This window comes from the organism of the source record quoted next, unplaced genomic scaffold (assembly GCF_019419815.1).
Source record: "Pyrus x bretschneideri cultivar Hongxiangsu unplaced genomic scaffold, Pyrus_bretschneideri_v1 Contig4, whole genome shotgun sequence".
Taxonomy (NCBI): Eukaryota; Viridiplantae; Streptophyta; class Magnoliopsida; order Rosales; family Rosaceae; genus Pyrus; species Pyrus x bretschneideri.
The window spans coordinates 3,150,630-3,167,037 of record NW_025999723.1 but is presented as its reverse complement, the minus strand read 5'-3'; the positions used below and the strand labels follow the sequence as shown (position 1 = coordinate 3,167,037).

The 16,408-nt window shown below is 34.6% G+C and overlaps 2 protein-coding genes across 2 annotated transcripts; one reads left to right on the top strand and one right to left on the bottom strand.

The window, feature by feature from the left end:
- Positions 1 to 3,293: 3,293 nt before the first annotated feature.
- LOC103964597 (transcription factor bHLH36-like) lies at positions 3,294 to 4,704 on the bottom strand. Its single transcript, XM_048565757.1, has 3 exons — positions 4,210 to 4,704; positions 3,702 to 4,076; positions 3,294 to 3,594 (listed from the first exon to the last, which is right to left on the bottom strand). Exons 1-3 carry the CDS (start codon positions 4,351 to 4,353, stop codon positions 3,520 to 3,522), a joined length of 594 nt encoding a protein of 197 aa, XP_048421714.1. The 5' UTR covers positions 4,354 to 4,704; the 3' UTR covers positions 3,294 to 3,519.
- A 3,949-nt stretch (positions 4,705 to 8,653) lies between these two features.
- LOC125468948 (transcription factor bHLH120-like) lies at positions 8,654 to 10,989 on the top strand. Its single transcript, XM_048565775.1, has 3 exons — positions 8,654 to 9,721; positions 9,959 to 10,318; positions 10,392 to 10,989. Exons 1-3 carry the CDS (start codon positions 9,491 to 9,493, stop codon positions 10,458 to 10,460), a joined length of 660 nt encoding a protein of 219 aa, XP_048421732.1. The 5' UTR covers positions 8,654 to 9,490; the 3' UTR covers positions 10,461 to 10,989.
- Positions 10,990 to 16,408: the final 5,419 nt, after the last annotated feature.

The following is a 16,408-nucleotide window of genomic DNA, read 5'->3' as shown; positions in this document are numbered from 1 at the left end:
CTATATCTAGCCCTTTCGGTTGGAGATGGCCTAACATTTCACATGCTACAGCCTTGGAAGAAACATTGATGCTAACATTTTTAGGAGACCGTTAATTAACTTAATTTTGTGTTGCTTGATAAGGGATTGTTCTCGCGTTTCATCTCTATTTTATATGCAGATTAGTTTGTGTCTGTTTGGACCCAAAATTACACAATCGGCCCGAACGATCGAGGCTATTGAGTGAAAGAAATTCTAAGCCGTTAAGTGACTGAGTCAAGATAATTTTAGTTATTGTTAAGGAATAATATTGTGACTTTTATCATAATAATTATCTCTTAATCATATATTGAATTATCTAGAGCACAACTGAGTGATAAAATCGTGGTGATTTGATACGATGCTATGTGAATTAATACTGCTGCAATCTTGTGGATAGATAGCATGACTATCATGAATGGAGTTAGAGTATGGCAGACTATCTTCCATGCATTTATACAAATACAATGGAGATAAAGATGGGATCGTATTATCATTGGAATTTGATCAAAGTTAGCTGGCTTAGGTAAAGATGATCTGATGACCATTGTTGGCTGGTCAACGAGGTGGAGGAGATTAGGTTACTCATCCAGCACATGGTAACTTGCTTGGATAATTAGCCAATAAAGGTGGTGTTTATTTTATGAACCCATGCACGTGAAAATATGGGATAAAAGATGGCATATGCCATTTTATCCGGTTGTGATTTCACCTGATGGCGCGGCAATTGAGATTGGGATAAAGGATGGTTGTGATTTATCATCAAAGATGGTTGGATGTTCACGGTTAGGATTCTACAACATATCTAAGAGTTTTGATTCTATAAATATCGAGAGGCAGACAATTAAAAAGTCCCCTTCATATCAACACACAAACTGTCCTATGCAAACTTTTGTTTTACACTAAACCTCTCAACAATCTTGAGATTTTTATTTTTTTTTCCCGCCGACACACCTTTAGTTTGGATAAACAACATTGGAGCCGTAGAATCACTGGATCAAGGAGCACCTTCAGTTTGGATAAACAACACTGCTTCTCGGCTGACTAATTACCTATCCAAGTCTCGGTCGACAAGGATTTTCAAGTCCTTGTTGGTAGAGGTCATCTCATCAGCCTTCTTGGCAAAGTGAGGTGTTACTAGGTTACTATATTCGGCAAATTGAAAGCGAATCTGATATTGAACTTCGCAAAACTAGTAGCATTATCTTCAGACTCTAGAACCAGAAGGCCGAGACGTGTTCCTTCCTCGGCCGCAATTGCAAGATCAAGAAGTCAGCAGCGTGCTCAACGCAACATCTACACATTTTACGCCCCGGGCGAGCTTGGCCGACGAGTTGGCATGCCCTGCACACAACTGAATGACATAGTTAGCTTATTAATTACTCGGTCTACGCGCCACGTAGGGTTGGTAGTTTTTAGGGTCAACAGTGTCACTATGGAACAGACTGGTGTTCTAATGCTCCGTTTTGTAATTGTTTTTTTTTTTTTTTCCAAGTAATTCCGATTTTTAGGTGACTTTTGATGTGTGGTGAAATATGTGGAGAAGGGATTCCGAGGTGAGCAGATTTGGAGAGTTCTAGTTGTCTTCCAACCATGACGAGATTTCGGAGTAGGCTTTCTCGAATGTATCATATATCGACTGATCTGAGGTGCTTTGAGAAGCTAAAATAACAGTGGAGCTGCGCGGTGGCATTCAATGTTAGCCAGGGAAGCTCTCTGAGAGGCTTTGGGGAGGACTTGCTGATGACTCGCCTCGAACGACCGATGTGTCTGCTGGAAGCAATGAACTTTTCTAGCATTGCAAGTCTTTCGGCTGATGACTGAATGGAAGCCCATGGAATGGATTGGGCCCGAAGTTGGCAATTCAAATAGGGGCTAATGGGCCCATTGATTTTGTAGATGGTGATGATGGGCCTTCATACTTGTAAACAGCATGTCCCTTGACATAACTTATAGAGACTGAGTTAGGGAATATTTTTTGTTTTGTTGAACAAACGGTATTATCTATATTAAATGGAAAATGGGTGAGTTTAGCCTTACATTGAGCTAACAATAATGTGGTTCAAAGTCGCCTTTAGCGAGAATCGAACCTAAAACTTCTCACTTACGAGTGAAGAGGAATACCACCAGACCGTAATATTCAACTCGAACCTAAGACCTCTCATTTACAATTTATTATTTAGTTGACTCGATAATTCTTTGATTTGTTTAATCAAAATATTATTAAAAATTTAGACAATCAAGTGGCGTTCTAGGATTCATACAACCGAGCGCAGTGGCGTTCTAAGTTTCATACCGTGCATAATGGTATTCTAGCATTCATAGCTAATGAAAGATTTGGCGTAAAATTGAGCGCAGTGACGTTTTAGGTTTTATGCAACTCATTCCACATGGTGGATAAGGATGGGTGGTTGTTATATTATTAAAAATTCATGATGTGTCACTTACAGAAAATAAGTACGTTAATCAACACTTAAGTAATAATTCAATCATCAGCAAACGCATCATTTAGGTTACCAAATTTGATCTCCCTAACATTACCTAAAATTTATACAATCAAGTGTACAGGAGGAGAAAAATTGTTTGATAACATTACTTTCAACATGTAAATATTACATCAAAATAGCTCTGTGATATATTATGAATTGAAAGTTAAGATCAGCATGTTTGGAATTTATATTCGGTTGAAACAAAAATGGCATACAATGATCATTACTTTGAGATAATCTTAGAGACATGTCCAGCATCCATATGCAAAACTGGCTACGACCTTGCATATATACATACAGATGAGAGTGTGCCAAAGACGTGCGATAATCTTAGATATGTCAAATGGAGAATATTTGAGCACGCAAAACATAGCTAAACTCAAAATTACATATACATACATATACACGCTCAAAGTGAAGTTCTTCTACAATGGCCTTTGCATTCCATAACTTTATCTTGTAAAAAAAAAAAGTTCAAAAAGCTTCATCAATCACAAAGGTTTTGTTTGCCTTCCATATTCTAGTAGAGATAATTGAAACGATATCGGTAAGTACTTAAACCAAATAACACGAGGTGAACTGTAAGAACTTACGTTTGCATCATCACCAATTTTCAAAAGAGAAAATTAGAGCATTTCCCCTAAGCTTTGACCGAATTGAAATTTTGAGCTAAAATATCCTAAATTTGTCTCAATGTGGAGCAATGGTCATTTTTTGTAACATCAGTATAACTTATGTTCAAAATAAAAGGGTTTTAGAGGGGGTGAGGAGTAAATATAAGGGATGGAAGCTCTAATAACAGTCCAAAATGATCATTGCTTCACATTGTGACAAGTTTAAAGAACCAATGCTTAAGGAATTTTAGTTTGAGAACCGAATCTCCAATTGGGTCAAGTTCAGGGACTAATGCTCCAATTTTCATCTTTCTGGGGAACAAAAATAAGATTGGAGCACCATACTGGGGAGTCCAAGGCCAAAATGAAGGAACACAAGTTTTAAGTTACTTGGATATTCATCTAGATTGTGGAAGCACTTCGGCTAGTTTCTGTTCCAGCGCAGAAAGATCGATACTCTCCAGATCATTCACCTAAGATGTATGCAGTAAGAAGGATTGTAGTAATTTTAACGAACACGGCAATTTCAAAACCCTAAACAATATATTGACCAATAAATTAGGAGAACTTGATAAAGTACCTCGGACTGGATCGTATGAAGGAGTCTGTCATCTATTTTGGAGGAAACACAGCTCACAACACAAAGCCCTTGTTCAAGAAGCACTTCCAAAACCCTAGAAATTGAGAAGGGTAACCCTTCCTCTCCAGATCTGAAGCCGATGGTAGTACTGATCATGATTTGCACCCCACCGCAACATGGGTCGACTTTGAAACAGCTCAGCGATCCCCTATAGGAACTTTCACCACCATGGTCGTCAGAACTAGTATTAGAGCTACTTAGATTGGAAACCTTCTTCAGTTCAGCTCTCTTGGCGTCTAACCTCCTGATTCTGTTCTGGATGTGGTTTATATAATTCACAGCCTCGTTCGTGTGGTCAGATATCGAACGCTTTCCCTGCTTTCGAAAAGAATATATGTAAGTAACCCTAGTCGTCGTTCTTGCAGCTAGCCGCATGTTTTTTTTTTGTGTGTGTGTGTGTGTGTGTGTGTGAAAGAGAGAGAGAGAGAGAGAGAGAGAGAGAGCTCACCTTGATAAATTCAGGAGGAAGTAGGGATCTAAGTGAAGCATGTAGGGTACCCATTTCTTTCCGTCTCTGCCTTTCATTTTCCCTATGCATCAACGTTTTGTTCTTCTTGTTATGATCATTAGAATTGTGATCATGATCCATCATATAGTCCAAAGTAACCCCTAATTTCTGCAGCCGGCCTTTTCCCCTGTCGCCCTACCCACGAACTCCATGATCTTCTGAAATTGTGTGATCTTGGTGATGATGAGGATTAGATGAAATCTGGAAGACCAGCTTCTTGCTTTGTTGTAAAGGAAACATTACCAAAAATTCAGATGCATTGAACGGTCTTTTTTCTATGAATTTTGCAATGGAGGATTAAAGAACTAGATATGATCAATCTTTGATGGGCCTAACTAAGATGCCAAAGATTCCTTTCTTTCAAGTTTGACACTCTCTCTTCAGTTCAGATACAAGATGACTTGAGTACAGGTGAGAAAGAAGTGACCTCACCGGCCCCTTCAAAAAATTTAAATTATGCTCGTTGGCACTGTTCTTATGCACAAAAGTTAATTGCATTCACATTTGGTGGATGTCATACCTAAATCACACATGTTGTAAAACTGTGTTACTTGATGAGTGATCATTGTATCTCGGTTATTAATATTATTATTTTTAATTAGAAGAATTTTAACTGATCTATTCTTTTTGGAAGATAAGTAATTAAGTATGTAATACAATGTATAATTTATTAATTAAGTAATCAAGTACGTAATTTAATTATTAAAAGGAGGATAATATTGTACATGCATGCACTTGAACAGTACTTGGGGAAAGGTAGCAAATAATACAGCATAACGTCCAACAGTATCAAGAACAAGATTTCTTTGGGCTCTACTTTATGAGTTGGCCGAAGGAGTTGTTGATACTGTGCATTTTGAAACAAAATTATTTTTATTAATGGTCCAAGAAACAGCTAAGCTGCCTTCCCTAATTCTTTTTCCTGACAAAATCAAGCATCAAATCTACTATAATATGTATTTTTAGTGGTTATAATTGCGAGCTATAGATACTTATGTAAGGGAATAATCGTTATGAACCACTTAGGTTGCGATTACTGCTAATCAATTATTATTAATTTGTCCTTAACAAGTACATTGTGCAAGAAATTGCACACGAAAATCTTTACTAACCTTATCAGGTGGCAGACGGGCAAAGGTTTAAATAATTTTGCTTCGAGCTCACTAGGACTAAATACTTTTTAGGTTTGAAAGCTGCGTACACAAGGATAGTTCATTGAGAGAACTAATTAAAAGAACAAAACTTTGGAAGTTCATTGTCATTAATTTATTGGTTTCTAAACAATGACTACTATTTGGTTATGGGCAACAGATATATAATTGGGTCAGCTAAGTGCCTAATAGGTTACAAATGATTACAGCTTCGTTATAGGCAACATGTCATGATTAATGGTCAATTAAGTAGGCTGGGTTTTCTCCATGTCTCCGTCATGGGTAATCAAATGATCAAAATTTTAGAAAAAATTTAGTATAGTTCTCACTTCGTCAAATGATATTGTGCTCTCACTTCGTCAAATGATATTGTCTATTCACTTAATTAAAACAAGTGAACTTGTTTATAATTTACTATATTCTAATTAAGTGATGGAATATCAATAAACCTATATATATTATAATACATGAGTTACTAATACTTAGTAATGGTGTGATTTTCATTCTCAAACATTTCTATAAGAGAGAGAAAATTTTCATTGTGCTTGAATATAGGTGATACACTACGTGTCATTATACACGTAAAAAAAGGTTTCATTTTTCAAGCTATTAATTTTTTTTAACATAAAATCTCTTTTTTGTACAATGACATATTGTGTTCTACTCTCTATGATAGAGACACTTTGCATTTCTTTTAATTTATCAAATTGTTTATTCCCCATATTATTGGAATCGTGGGTTTGATGGGCCTTAGGTTTGACCTGCCGTGCCCTTGTTTTGATACATTTTAGACTACTATTCAACTGTCATATGATGAATTCAACAAGTTGATGGGATGAGAATGGGATCCTCGATCCTCTTTGAGATGGGAATAAGACGGTACTGTCTGTCTAAGTTTATCATCAAATCATAGTTACCTTACCAAACCATGGATTATCTTATAAATAAAGAGTAATGTTATCACACACTAAATTTTACTTTTCATATTCCTTTTAATTTTTAGCTGTGTATTGACTAAACCGAAAATAATTAATGATAAAAAATTAATAAGTGGATGTAAAAGATAAGAAAAATTATGTAAATAACACTATCCTAAACAAAGCATGTCTTTATACACACACACACATCATGCGTTACCATCTCTTAATAGGGCCAAGGTAATGCTTCGACATATCACATCTGCATTGCTTTTTGTATAAATGTAGAAAATAAAAATATAATGAGAGAGAGAGAGAGAGAGAGAGAGAGAGAGAGAGAGTGATAGACTTTATGAAATTACAAATATTGAGATGGAAAATGCTTAGTGACGTGACCTAGTACGTACTATATATCCCTACCAAAGTAAGCTTTAGTGTCCCGTTGCAAGCCCTAATCCCTCAACTTGAAATGGGTCTAGATCATGATGTCCTCAATATAAATTCAATCCGATGTCCCACATTCATATGCTTTCGATTACTTGGAAAATTCCCCGGTATGGTCACAATTGGGCACCACGTTGTGAGCAAATTAAAAGCAAATAGTTATCTACTATCAAGCAAATATTGTCATTTAAAATGTCTATGAAATATTCAGTACTAGGGTTTGGTGTTATTACTCTCTTCACTTGTAAGTGAGAGGTCTTAGGTTCAAATCTCATAGATGGCGAATTCGATACCAAATTAAATTGTCCATTGTGTGGCTTAACCGAACTTTTCCTCCCTTTAATGTAAAGTATATCGTTGTACTAAAAAAAATGTCCATGAAATACTGTATATTATTTAATCCTCAAACATGTATTATTTATTGTGGATATGAACAAATGTATATATTAGAGCATTCCAAATTGTTGATGCAAAATGTCTTGAAAGTAACATTTTATATATATATATATATATATATATTTTTTTTTTTTTTTTTTTTTGCCTGAAAACTCCCTAATGTAGAGGATGTAAATTATTCATCTTTATCGGCAGATATAAATAAAAATGTATAATTACACTTTTTTTACACCATTAGGAGGTGGATTTGCTAATCAAAGAGAAAAATAAATGAGATTAAATATACATTTTTCTCATTGGAGTTGAACTTATATATTAAGCATCTCCAAAGTGAGATATAAATGTGATTATTTTTCATCTCAAATTTGTTTATCTTCATTGAAGACGATGTTACATATAAAAAAACAGTTGAGATTTCCGTTATAAATACATAACAATAATCACAATTGACGCGCTACCCTTCTTACACTATTTTTAAGAAGGAAAAATTAGGTTCCAATCTTTAATTACCAATGCTAGATGAATGAATCTTGTTGATTTTTAGTTTTTGATCAAAATCTTTGGACTTTGTTCACATCATTTTTTTTACTAATAATGCATCTCCATGTCTGGTATTTTATTTTTTAACTTCAAAATTTTAATTTCATATTCAAATAAAAAACTAATTTATTTTCAAATTTCTTCGTTGAAAAACAATTGGTATTCAAAGCTAGGTAGTAGGTATTCATGTATCTCTCTCCCTCCCCCTCTCTTGTTTCTCCCCCTACACAAACCACATACATTCATAGTATTGGCATAAATTGTTAGATTTAATTGTTTTAAATGATATAAAAAAACAATTTCGAAATGTATGGTGTATTAAGAGTTCGGGACTTAAATAAAAAAAAAAAATTAGAACATATAAGATTTTAGTCTAAAGTTTGAATTGATTAGGGACCGCTTTCAAAGTGTCCCTTTTAAGAATTAGATAATCACTTCTAATTAATCTTTAACCTTCATCTATTTGCACTTTCTTTCACTTATGGGTAGCCTAATATGATATCAAATTCACCATCTACGAGATTCGAACTTAAGACCTCTCACTTCTAAGTGAAGATGAATACCACCATACCGTAGTATTGAATGACAACTACAATAAGCATATTATTATCATTAAACTTAAACATATTTTTATTGCAGACTTTTACCTTATTAGGTCAAATCGGGTAGAAAAGGCAAAAAAGAAAATGAAGGAACACTATCAAATTGCTAGTTGGCAGAGATATATATATAATATGTAAAACCCACGAGTCCCATGATCCAAATATTATAATTGATTTCGTGTTACTTGTAACCCTTACCAACTATCAACCAAATAATTAACAGTCAAGGTCAACTTGGGCATGTATAACACCTAACTAACAAATTAAAACTAGTTCAATGCTGCGGCTTAATTAGACGTTTTCACACTAGCGAATCATCGTACGTAGCTTGAACCTTGAGGCAATGACAATATCATCATGCAAGTGATCCATCACATGGGCCTTATAAATTGGTTTTCAAGTTTCAATGCCTTAACAATGTAGATTTTAGGTCATGTACTCTCACGCTTTGGAAACATCTATAAGGAAACAACCTTTTTTTTTTTTTTTCCTTTATTTAAACAACAAAGTCAACAGCATTGGCATCATAAGAAGGACAATTGAAGTCAATCTAAGGTAAATTTAATCATCTTCGGTTGGGTATTAACTTTCGCTCATTTTGTCCGAGTTTTCTATGGTGCTTTGGAAGCATCTTATATTCCAAAAATTTTACTACTAAATTCTTTATAAGAAAACAAAAACAAAAAACAACTAAGATCTAATTGCCAAAAATCCTAAACTATAAAATACTCTTATGCACAGTAGAATTTTCGCATTTTGTAAAGCAAAGAAGAATTTTGATTAGGTTAAATAAAAAAAAAAAGTAAAAGAAACAAACTGAAGGGGGCATAGCGGAGAAAAGTTGTGGGTGGCCGGGTTGCAACTTGCAATGTTAATTTCAACACAAGCAGAGTTCCCAACAAGCGACTTTTTAAAATAAAGAGGCCATTAGCGAGGGCAGGGAAGAGAATTTTTGGGTGAGTTTTTTATTCGAAGATCTAAAACCCTAACTAACGGATAAACTACTTTGCCTTCTTTTGCACTCTCAGAAAAAAAACCCTTGAAGAGCGTTTTGAGTATTCTAATATACAATGTTTTCTTCACAGCAAAGAAATATGAGAGTTGGTCTTCTGTATTTCATCTATTTATTCCTTCGATCAAAATAGAATCTCAGAAGATCTGTTCTTGTCACATGTACGCTGCTTCAATGGATGTCGGTATGTTCAATAACCTTAATACAGGAGGCCAGCGGAGAAAATCATCATTAGCGCCGACTTCATATGGTGCGAAAAATCAAGATAAGCCAAATGATGATGATGAGAAAAAGAAGATGATGCATAGAGAAATTGAAAAGAAAAGAAGGCAAGAAATGGCCAACCTTTATGGATCACTTAGATCCGTACTTCCTCTTGAATTTATCAAGGTAAGATGGAACCTTAAATGTTTCTTTTACTTGATTTCTCCCTACTTAGCATATTTTCCTTGTGATTAAAATACCCTAGGCACCAAAAATTATTTCTTGCTTATTAAACGGCCGTTTTTTGGGGAAAAAGATCGGTAATTGTGCATTGCTTTGTAAATTTTTTCTTGGGTTTTCATCAATTTTGTCAAAGTTTAGGGCTTTATCCTCGACCATAATCGTGTTGTTGGAATCTGTTAGGGAAAGCGTTCGTTAGCGGATCATATGAACGAGGCAGTGAATTATATCAAACACCTGCAAAAGAGGATCAAAATATTTGGTGCCAAGAGAGATGAGCTAAAGATGGGGTCCTCGTCCAATTTGAGTGCTAGGAATCTAGACCATGGGAGCAGTGGTAGCTCATCAACTTCAACAAGTACCCTAGTTGCAGTCCACCCTTGCTTAGCCGGCGTTGAGATTGTAGTCAGTACCGACGGATCTGCGGAGCAGTTTTTTCTCCTATCACGAATGCTGAAAATACTTCTTGGACAAGGACTCAGTGTAATCAGCTGTGCTACTGCCCAAGTTAACAAAAGGCTTGTCTACACCATCCAATCTGAGGTAGTACATCAGCTTAACTAGTTATCTGATCAATTCAAGATTACTTCATTCTTCTTTATGTGTAATTTCACAGGTTAGCGATCCAACATGCATAGACTTTTCTGGGTTGCAGCAGACTCTGACTGAAGTCTGTTATCATTGACTCCATTTTTCAAGTAACAACAAATACGTGTAGTTAATTAGCTGCGTTTCCTACCTGAACATTTCCATATGGTTCGAAGAGTGTCTATTAGTTTGTGGGTTTTCTTCATGGGAGAGACTCGTAGTGAAACTGATTAACTGAATTTTGCTCTGTTTGATTTATGTCTCATACTTCACCTTACGTACTGTAAGTATGGGTCATAAAATCTTTGAGCTTTTGGAGGTTAGGATCATGTGTTATATTGAAAGCCATATTTCCGATGAAAAATTTATATCAATTGGGTGCTGTTGATGTTGAATCTGTTTCAAGGATAGTTTCTTCTACGCAAATTGTTTTCTCAAGTTGTACTAATGATGTTGAATGTAGCATTTGTAATAGTTGTATACAACCATGTGCATATCTCTCCTCCCATCACGTAAGAGGCAAAAAATTGCTCATAAGTGTTAACTATTATTGATGGTTTAGTCAGAGATTAATGTATAATTCCTTACAAATAAAATGTTGCATTGGAAAGTTACGTTCAGGCCAATTGAAGAGACTTCTGAAGTGATATGAAGTTGTGAATCTTACAAATTGATTATGCATGGAGTATTACTATTTTTCGAGTGGGAAATAGTTATTTGGGTAAATTGAATAGATCGTTTGGCTAATAAGTGTGTGATGTTTTTACCATACGTTTTTATATAGTTGTGGAATGATTAAAAGTCTCAGATGTTATTAGTATAAAAAAAGAAAGTCTCAAATGTTTTTCTAACAAATTGACACAATTAAACACTTAAAATTGATCGGTGGGATCAAATCATCAATTTATACATGTGTTTCAGTTTAACGGTATAACTTCATGATATAGACACATGGGCTACTTAGATTTAAAATTATTAATAATTTTTGGTTCAATGGGATGACAACAAAATATATAAGACAATCTATAATCTGCATGTCTCGTAGTACTGTTTTGCCTTTAATTTGTCCTCACTAATAGAAGAAGGATAATTGAAGCATCAAATGAAGAGCTAAGCCAAGAACAATTCATATACACCACTAATCCTGATTTCCAGATGGAATGGATTTATTTTTGTCCTATGTTTTACTAGCAGACAGGACCCAAAATCTCTGAGTTCTCAACATGTCACAAAGCTGAAAAATGGCTACTTAAACAACAAGTCAACAGAACAATCCCAGTAACAAATTATAAAGACCCACCCTAACTTCACTATTAATCTCAACATTAATTTGCTAACTTAAACAAATGAATCTCCCGAACAAACAAGAAAGCAATTTAATTTTCACAAAAGAATATTTTTAGCTTATTCACTAGAAGGTATAAGCTCTTTATCCCAAACTTGCTACAATTATCTGTTTTGATTCGATATCTTGTATGCCTGGTGTAATAGCAGGCAATAAAAAATAAGCTTATTTGTAGCTACGCCTACTTTGCTCCTTGTAATCCAAAAATCGTCACTTTACTCATTGAAACTCAAAATTCGTTTCACTTTGCCCCCATGGAACTCTATTTTGATTCTTGTTTGCCCTCTAAAACTTGAAAGTCATCTCTATATAACTCAAAATGCGCTCCACATTGTCATAGTTCTGTTACCTAGTGTCTTGTGTGGTTTGATTTGGGTGAGCCAAGCTAATCAATTTCTTTTTTATTTTTTTCATCTCTTTAATTTCTTTTAAACTTAATATTCTCTTTTTATTGAATGTTGACGCATACTGGAGATTTGCACTCAAATTTATTGCAAATGTGGCATAGTCTTACTGGGTGTTGGGTCTCATATATGTTTTAAGAGGCGACTTATAAGTTTTAGAGAGAAGAGAGAGTTCACATGTCAAAGTTGAACAATTTTGAGTTCAGAGAGTAAAATGATAACTTTTAAGTTACAAAAGGCAAAATGAGATTAAAATGGAGTTCCAATAGGTGTAACTGGAAATATGCCTAATGTATTATTATAATTTCATATAATCCATTTTTACGCAAGTTTTTTCTTTTCAAAACGTGGCATGACATTTTATGAAATAAAAATGTATTAGATATACATGACAACCGACTGTGACATTCGTCATGTAGATACAATTATAAATGTCTAGCAACGTTGTAAATTTTGTTAACATCAGAGATAGAAGTAAATTAGACTACTCCTGGGCGTCGAGCTCCACCGCTGCCCATAAATACTCTTTTTCAGTGAGGAAAGCTACAGACTATACAGCGAAGCTAATCTTGGGTCTTATCCACATTGCTTTCATTTAGGATTTGGCTAACAACTTTATGAATATATATTGCTTTAGAAGTAATTTTAAAGCAAAGTTTAGTTCAGCTTATAAGGACTGGCTAAAAATAAAAGAGGAATATAGTATATATCATATCTTTGCCTTGATACTGTAGCCATTGCGGCTCTACATATCCTCGATTTAATATTGACTAATAATATTCGTATCTTGGTTATAATATGACAACCATCCTTACAGGAACACGTACTTAAATGTTCAACAACAATTAATTAACAAACGGTGGCTCAACAAGTCTAAATTAATGCAATTTATAGTAATTTAGTAGTGAGTACATAGTGTGCACCTTCATGTATGTTTTGTGCATTGTTGCCAACTCTTGGACAGAGTGATAATTCAATTCAAAATGTACTCCTAGTATGACTCAGGAAATAGAAGATTAAGATATGTATATTATATGTACACACACACTAGCTAGGGCACTGGCCCTTGAACGCATTTTATTGTTTAGTTAACCCTAGCTTGATGACCTAATGAATAATTGCAGACTTAGTCGCCGGTGTGCTCGGCATGCGTTAAAGGCTGTCGTAGGTCATGTTGCAGGGTTGTGCTGCCGTGGTAGATCAACCTTTGTTGCTTAGTAAAAGGTTACTGATCAGAAATACATCAACACATGCCCTCATGGAACTAGCTAAACATGGCGACAGCAAATAAGAATTGACGAAGACTTTAAGCTTTATCTTATTGTTGCCAATTGCCGTCGGTAAAAGTTGAAGAGGACTTGATGTTTCTTTTTGGCTTTTTGCGTTCAAACAAATAACAGTTTTTATTTCTTGAGACCTTAAATTTCGGTTGGATAGGCTTTTGTTATAACTACCATTTGGTAATAGTAAAAATTGATGTTATACGTTATTGAGGTTTTTTTCAAGAGGAATATTTGAACCCAAGACGTTTTGAAACCACAAGTAATCCACCACTTAATTACAATGTAATTTTTGTCTTTAAACACTTTAGAGTTTTTTCAAAATAAATTGACACTTAAACTGCGTTTGGTACGTTGAAAGGAATTGATGAGAAATCATTTCCCATGCCTTTCCCTGAGGGAAGGGAAATGCAAAGTTTATTTCCTATGTTTGGTAAAGATGGGAAACTAAGTAGGAAATACCAAATTTTTATATATGATGGTCATTTTCATAATCTATGAGGACATATTTGTCATAAAATTTATTCATATTTTAATGGAAAGCACGTGACAGGAACGAGTCAACATTTATGATACCTTTGAAGACTAAAAGGCAAGGCTCTTGTGTCTTTACTGTATTTAGAGCATCTTCAAGAGTCTTTAAAACAATATTACCTTAACTATTTTAGTAAGAAAAAAAAAAAAAAAAACTAACGAAACCTTGCTCCAAAGATACTCTTTAAGAGGATTTCCATCAGTTTAGTTAATTTTAGCTACACTAGAGTGAGTGAACAATATCGAAACCTTACTTTAGCTTGTCTTTTACTTTTCATCTCCAACACACTATTTTAACGAACTTCGAATATTTTATTACCAATCATTTCAAAAAGAAAATTTCCAACCTACTCATTTTCTAGAACCACCTTCTCTCTTTTCCTTTTTCTTACGGGTCCATCCTTGAATTTTAATAATTTTTTTAATAATAAACTTATGAACTATTGCTCTATAAATTTAAAGAGTAACTATTTATTTTAATAGAGACTCTTTTATAGAGTCTGTTGGAGATGGATTTTTTACATTTAACTATTTAAAATAGAGTTTTATTGATTTTATAACTTCAGTTGAAGATGTTCTGGAGAGCTGTTTAAAGTTTAAACTAACATGGTGAATAATCACTCTATAAACTTGTAAAGGAGGAGAGAGAATTTTAACATTTGCTAAATATTAAAGATATATTAAACACTCCAATCATTCAGGGACATGGATCCTCTCCCGATCCAATTGTCCTAATCCTAGGGATCCATCAATATGGGACGTTAAAATTTGATCCAACGGCTACAAATAGAGGCCAACTTTAAAAGTTATAATAACTTTAACCATTGGATCAAATTTCAACGGTCCGGATTGATGGATCCATAGGATAATTGGATCCGGAGAGGATCCATGTCCATTATTTAGCTCTTTCTCTCTCCTTTAAGGAAAGGATCATCATCGGATCATTTTCCTAGGGATTCTAGGGATTCTATGATCGTAACCATTCATCGTACATCATGCGGTCAATTTTCGTTACGTACTATTTATATTTAATTTTAAATTTTAAATTTTGAAATGATTTCTGACCGCACAATGTACGATGAACGGTTACAATCACATGATCCCTAGGAAAAGGATCTGGCGATGATCATTTTCCCTCCTTTAAAGCCCTCTCTCTTGAAAAACTACTAAAATATTAAAGATTTGTAAAAAATAAAAATAAAAAATAAAAAAAAAGGTCCTAAATGGGCCCTAAGTGCTAATCAGTCAGCGAATAAAGGCTTTACGCTTAGGAGACTAAGCAAAGCCTAGGCAGGGACTTAGACAGTTTTAATTACATTTATTATATAACATATAAAAATGTGTCACTTAGTACTACGGTCTAGTGGTATTCTTCTTCACTTGTAAGTGAGAGGTCTTAGGTTCGATTCACGTCAAAGGTGAATTTGAACCACATTATTTCTAGCCCATTGCGGCTATGCCCACCCCCTCCCTTTAGTGTAGATTGTAAGATCCCACATCGCCCAGGGGTGTGGATCCTATAAGCCTTATATGTATATTCTCATCTCTACCTAGCAAGAGGCTTTTTGGGAGCTCACTGGCATCGGGTTCCATCGAAACTCCGAAGTTAAGCGAGTTCGCGCAAAAGCAATCTCATGATGGGTGACCCACTAGGAAGTTCTCGTCTGAATTCCCAGAAACAAAACTATGAGGGCGTGGTCGGGGCCCAAAGCGGATAATATCGTGATACGGCCGAGTCGAGCGGTGGGGGCCCAGGCCAGGATGTGACATAGATAATATCATTTGTTCAAAAAAAAAAAATGTACTTATAGTAGTGGATAAGGTGTTGGGTTTCCACCATGTGTCCCAGGTTCAAAACTCTCTCTCCTCTAAATTATTGTAGTAGTTTCGGATCCTCCCCCTTCCTTTAAAAATAATAATTTTGAAAAAAAAATAAGTGTCTATTTACACTTTTAAAAAATACATAATTGTAGTGGAAAATATAAATTGCAAAATATTATGACATAAATCATAAAGCACTAGAATATATTGAAAACATGGGGAACAAGTATATATGAGTGTTTATTCAAGTATCTAATAAGTCTCTTATAATGTATTAAAAGCAAAAAATGCATTTCTTCAAAAAAAAAAAAAAAAATGAAAGTTATCTATTTTTATGTTTAAGTGAAAATGGTTACCCTAAGCCATTTTCTTAAATAAAAGAAATAAGCAAACAAATGTCATAAAACCACCCAGTACACTTAGGGCTGGTTTGGTATTGATGTGCTTTAAAAAAAAAACTGCTTCTGCTGTGTTGTGAGAATAAGCTCATTTTTGCTGTTTCACGTTTTCAGCTTTTTTCACCCAAAACTGTGAAAATAAGCTGTTTTTAAGTGTTTATCAAACACCTTTTTGAGGTCAGTTTTTTTTTTATACCCACTTTTTATAAAAACACCTAGTACCAAACCAGCCCATAAACCCACCTAATCATGCCTAGTCTAGG

Excerpts from the sequence above, each read along its gene's own strand:
- LOC103964597 (XM_048565757.1), bottom strand. The coding sequence starts at position 4,353 with ATGATGGATCATGATCACAATTCTAATGATCATAACAAGAAGAACAAA. Across the intron at positions 4,077-4,209 it reads TTCCTCCTGAATTTATCAAG|GGAAAGCGTTCGATATCTGA; the intron begins GTGAGCTCTCTC and ends TTTCGAAAGCAG. Across the intron at positions 3,595-3,701 it reads TTCATACGATCCAGTCCGAG|GTGAATGATCTGGAGAGTAT; the intron begins GTACTTTATCAA and ends CATACATCTTAG.
- LOC125468948 (XM_048565775.1), top strand. The coding sequence starts at position 9,491 with ATGTACGCTGCTTCAATGGATGTCGGTATGTTCAATAACCTTAATACA. Across the intron at positions 9,722-9,958 it reads TTCCTCTTGAATTTATCAAG|GGAAAGCGTTCGTTAGCGGA; the intron begins GTAAGATGGAAC and ends GGAATCTGTTAG. Across the intron at positions 10,319-10,391 it reads TCTACACCATCCAATCTGAG|GTTAGCGATCCAACATGCAT; the intron begins GTAGTACATCAG and ends GTAATTTCACAG.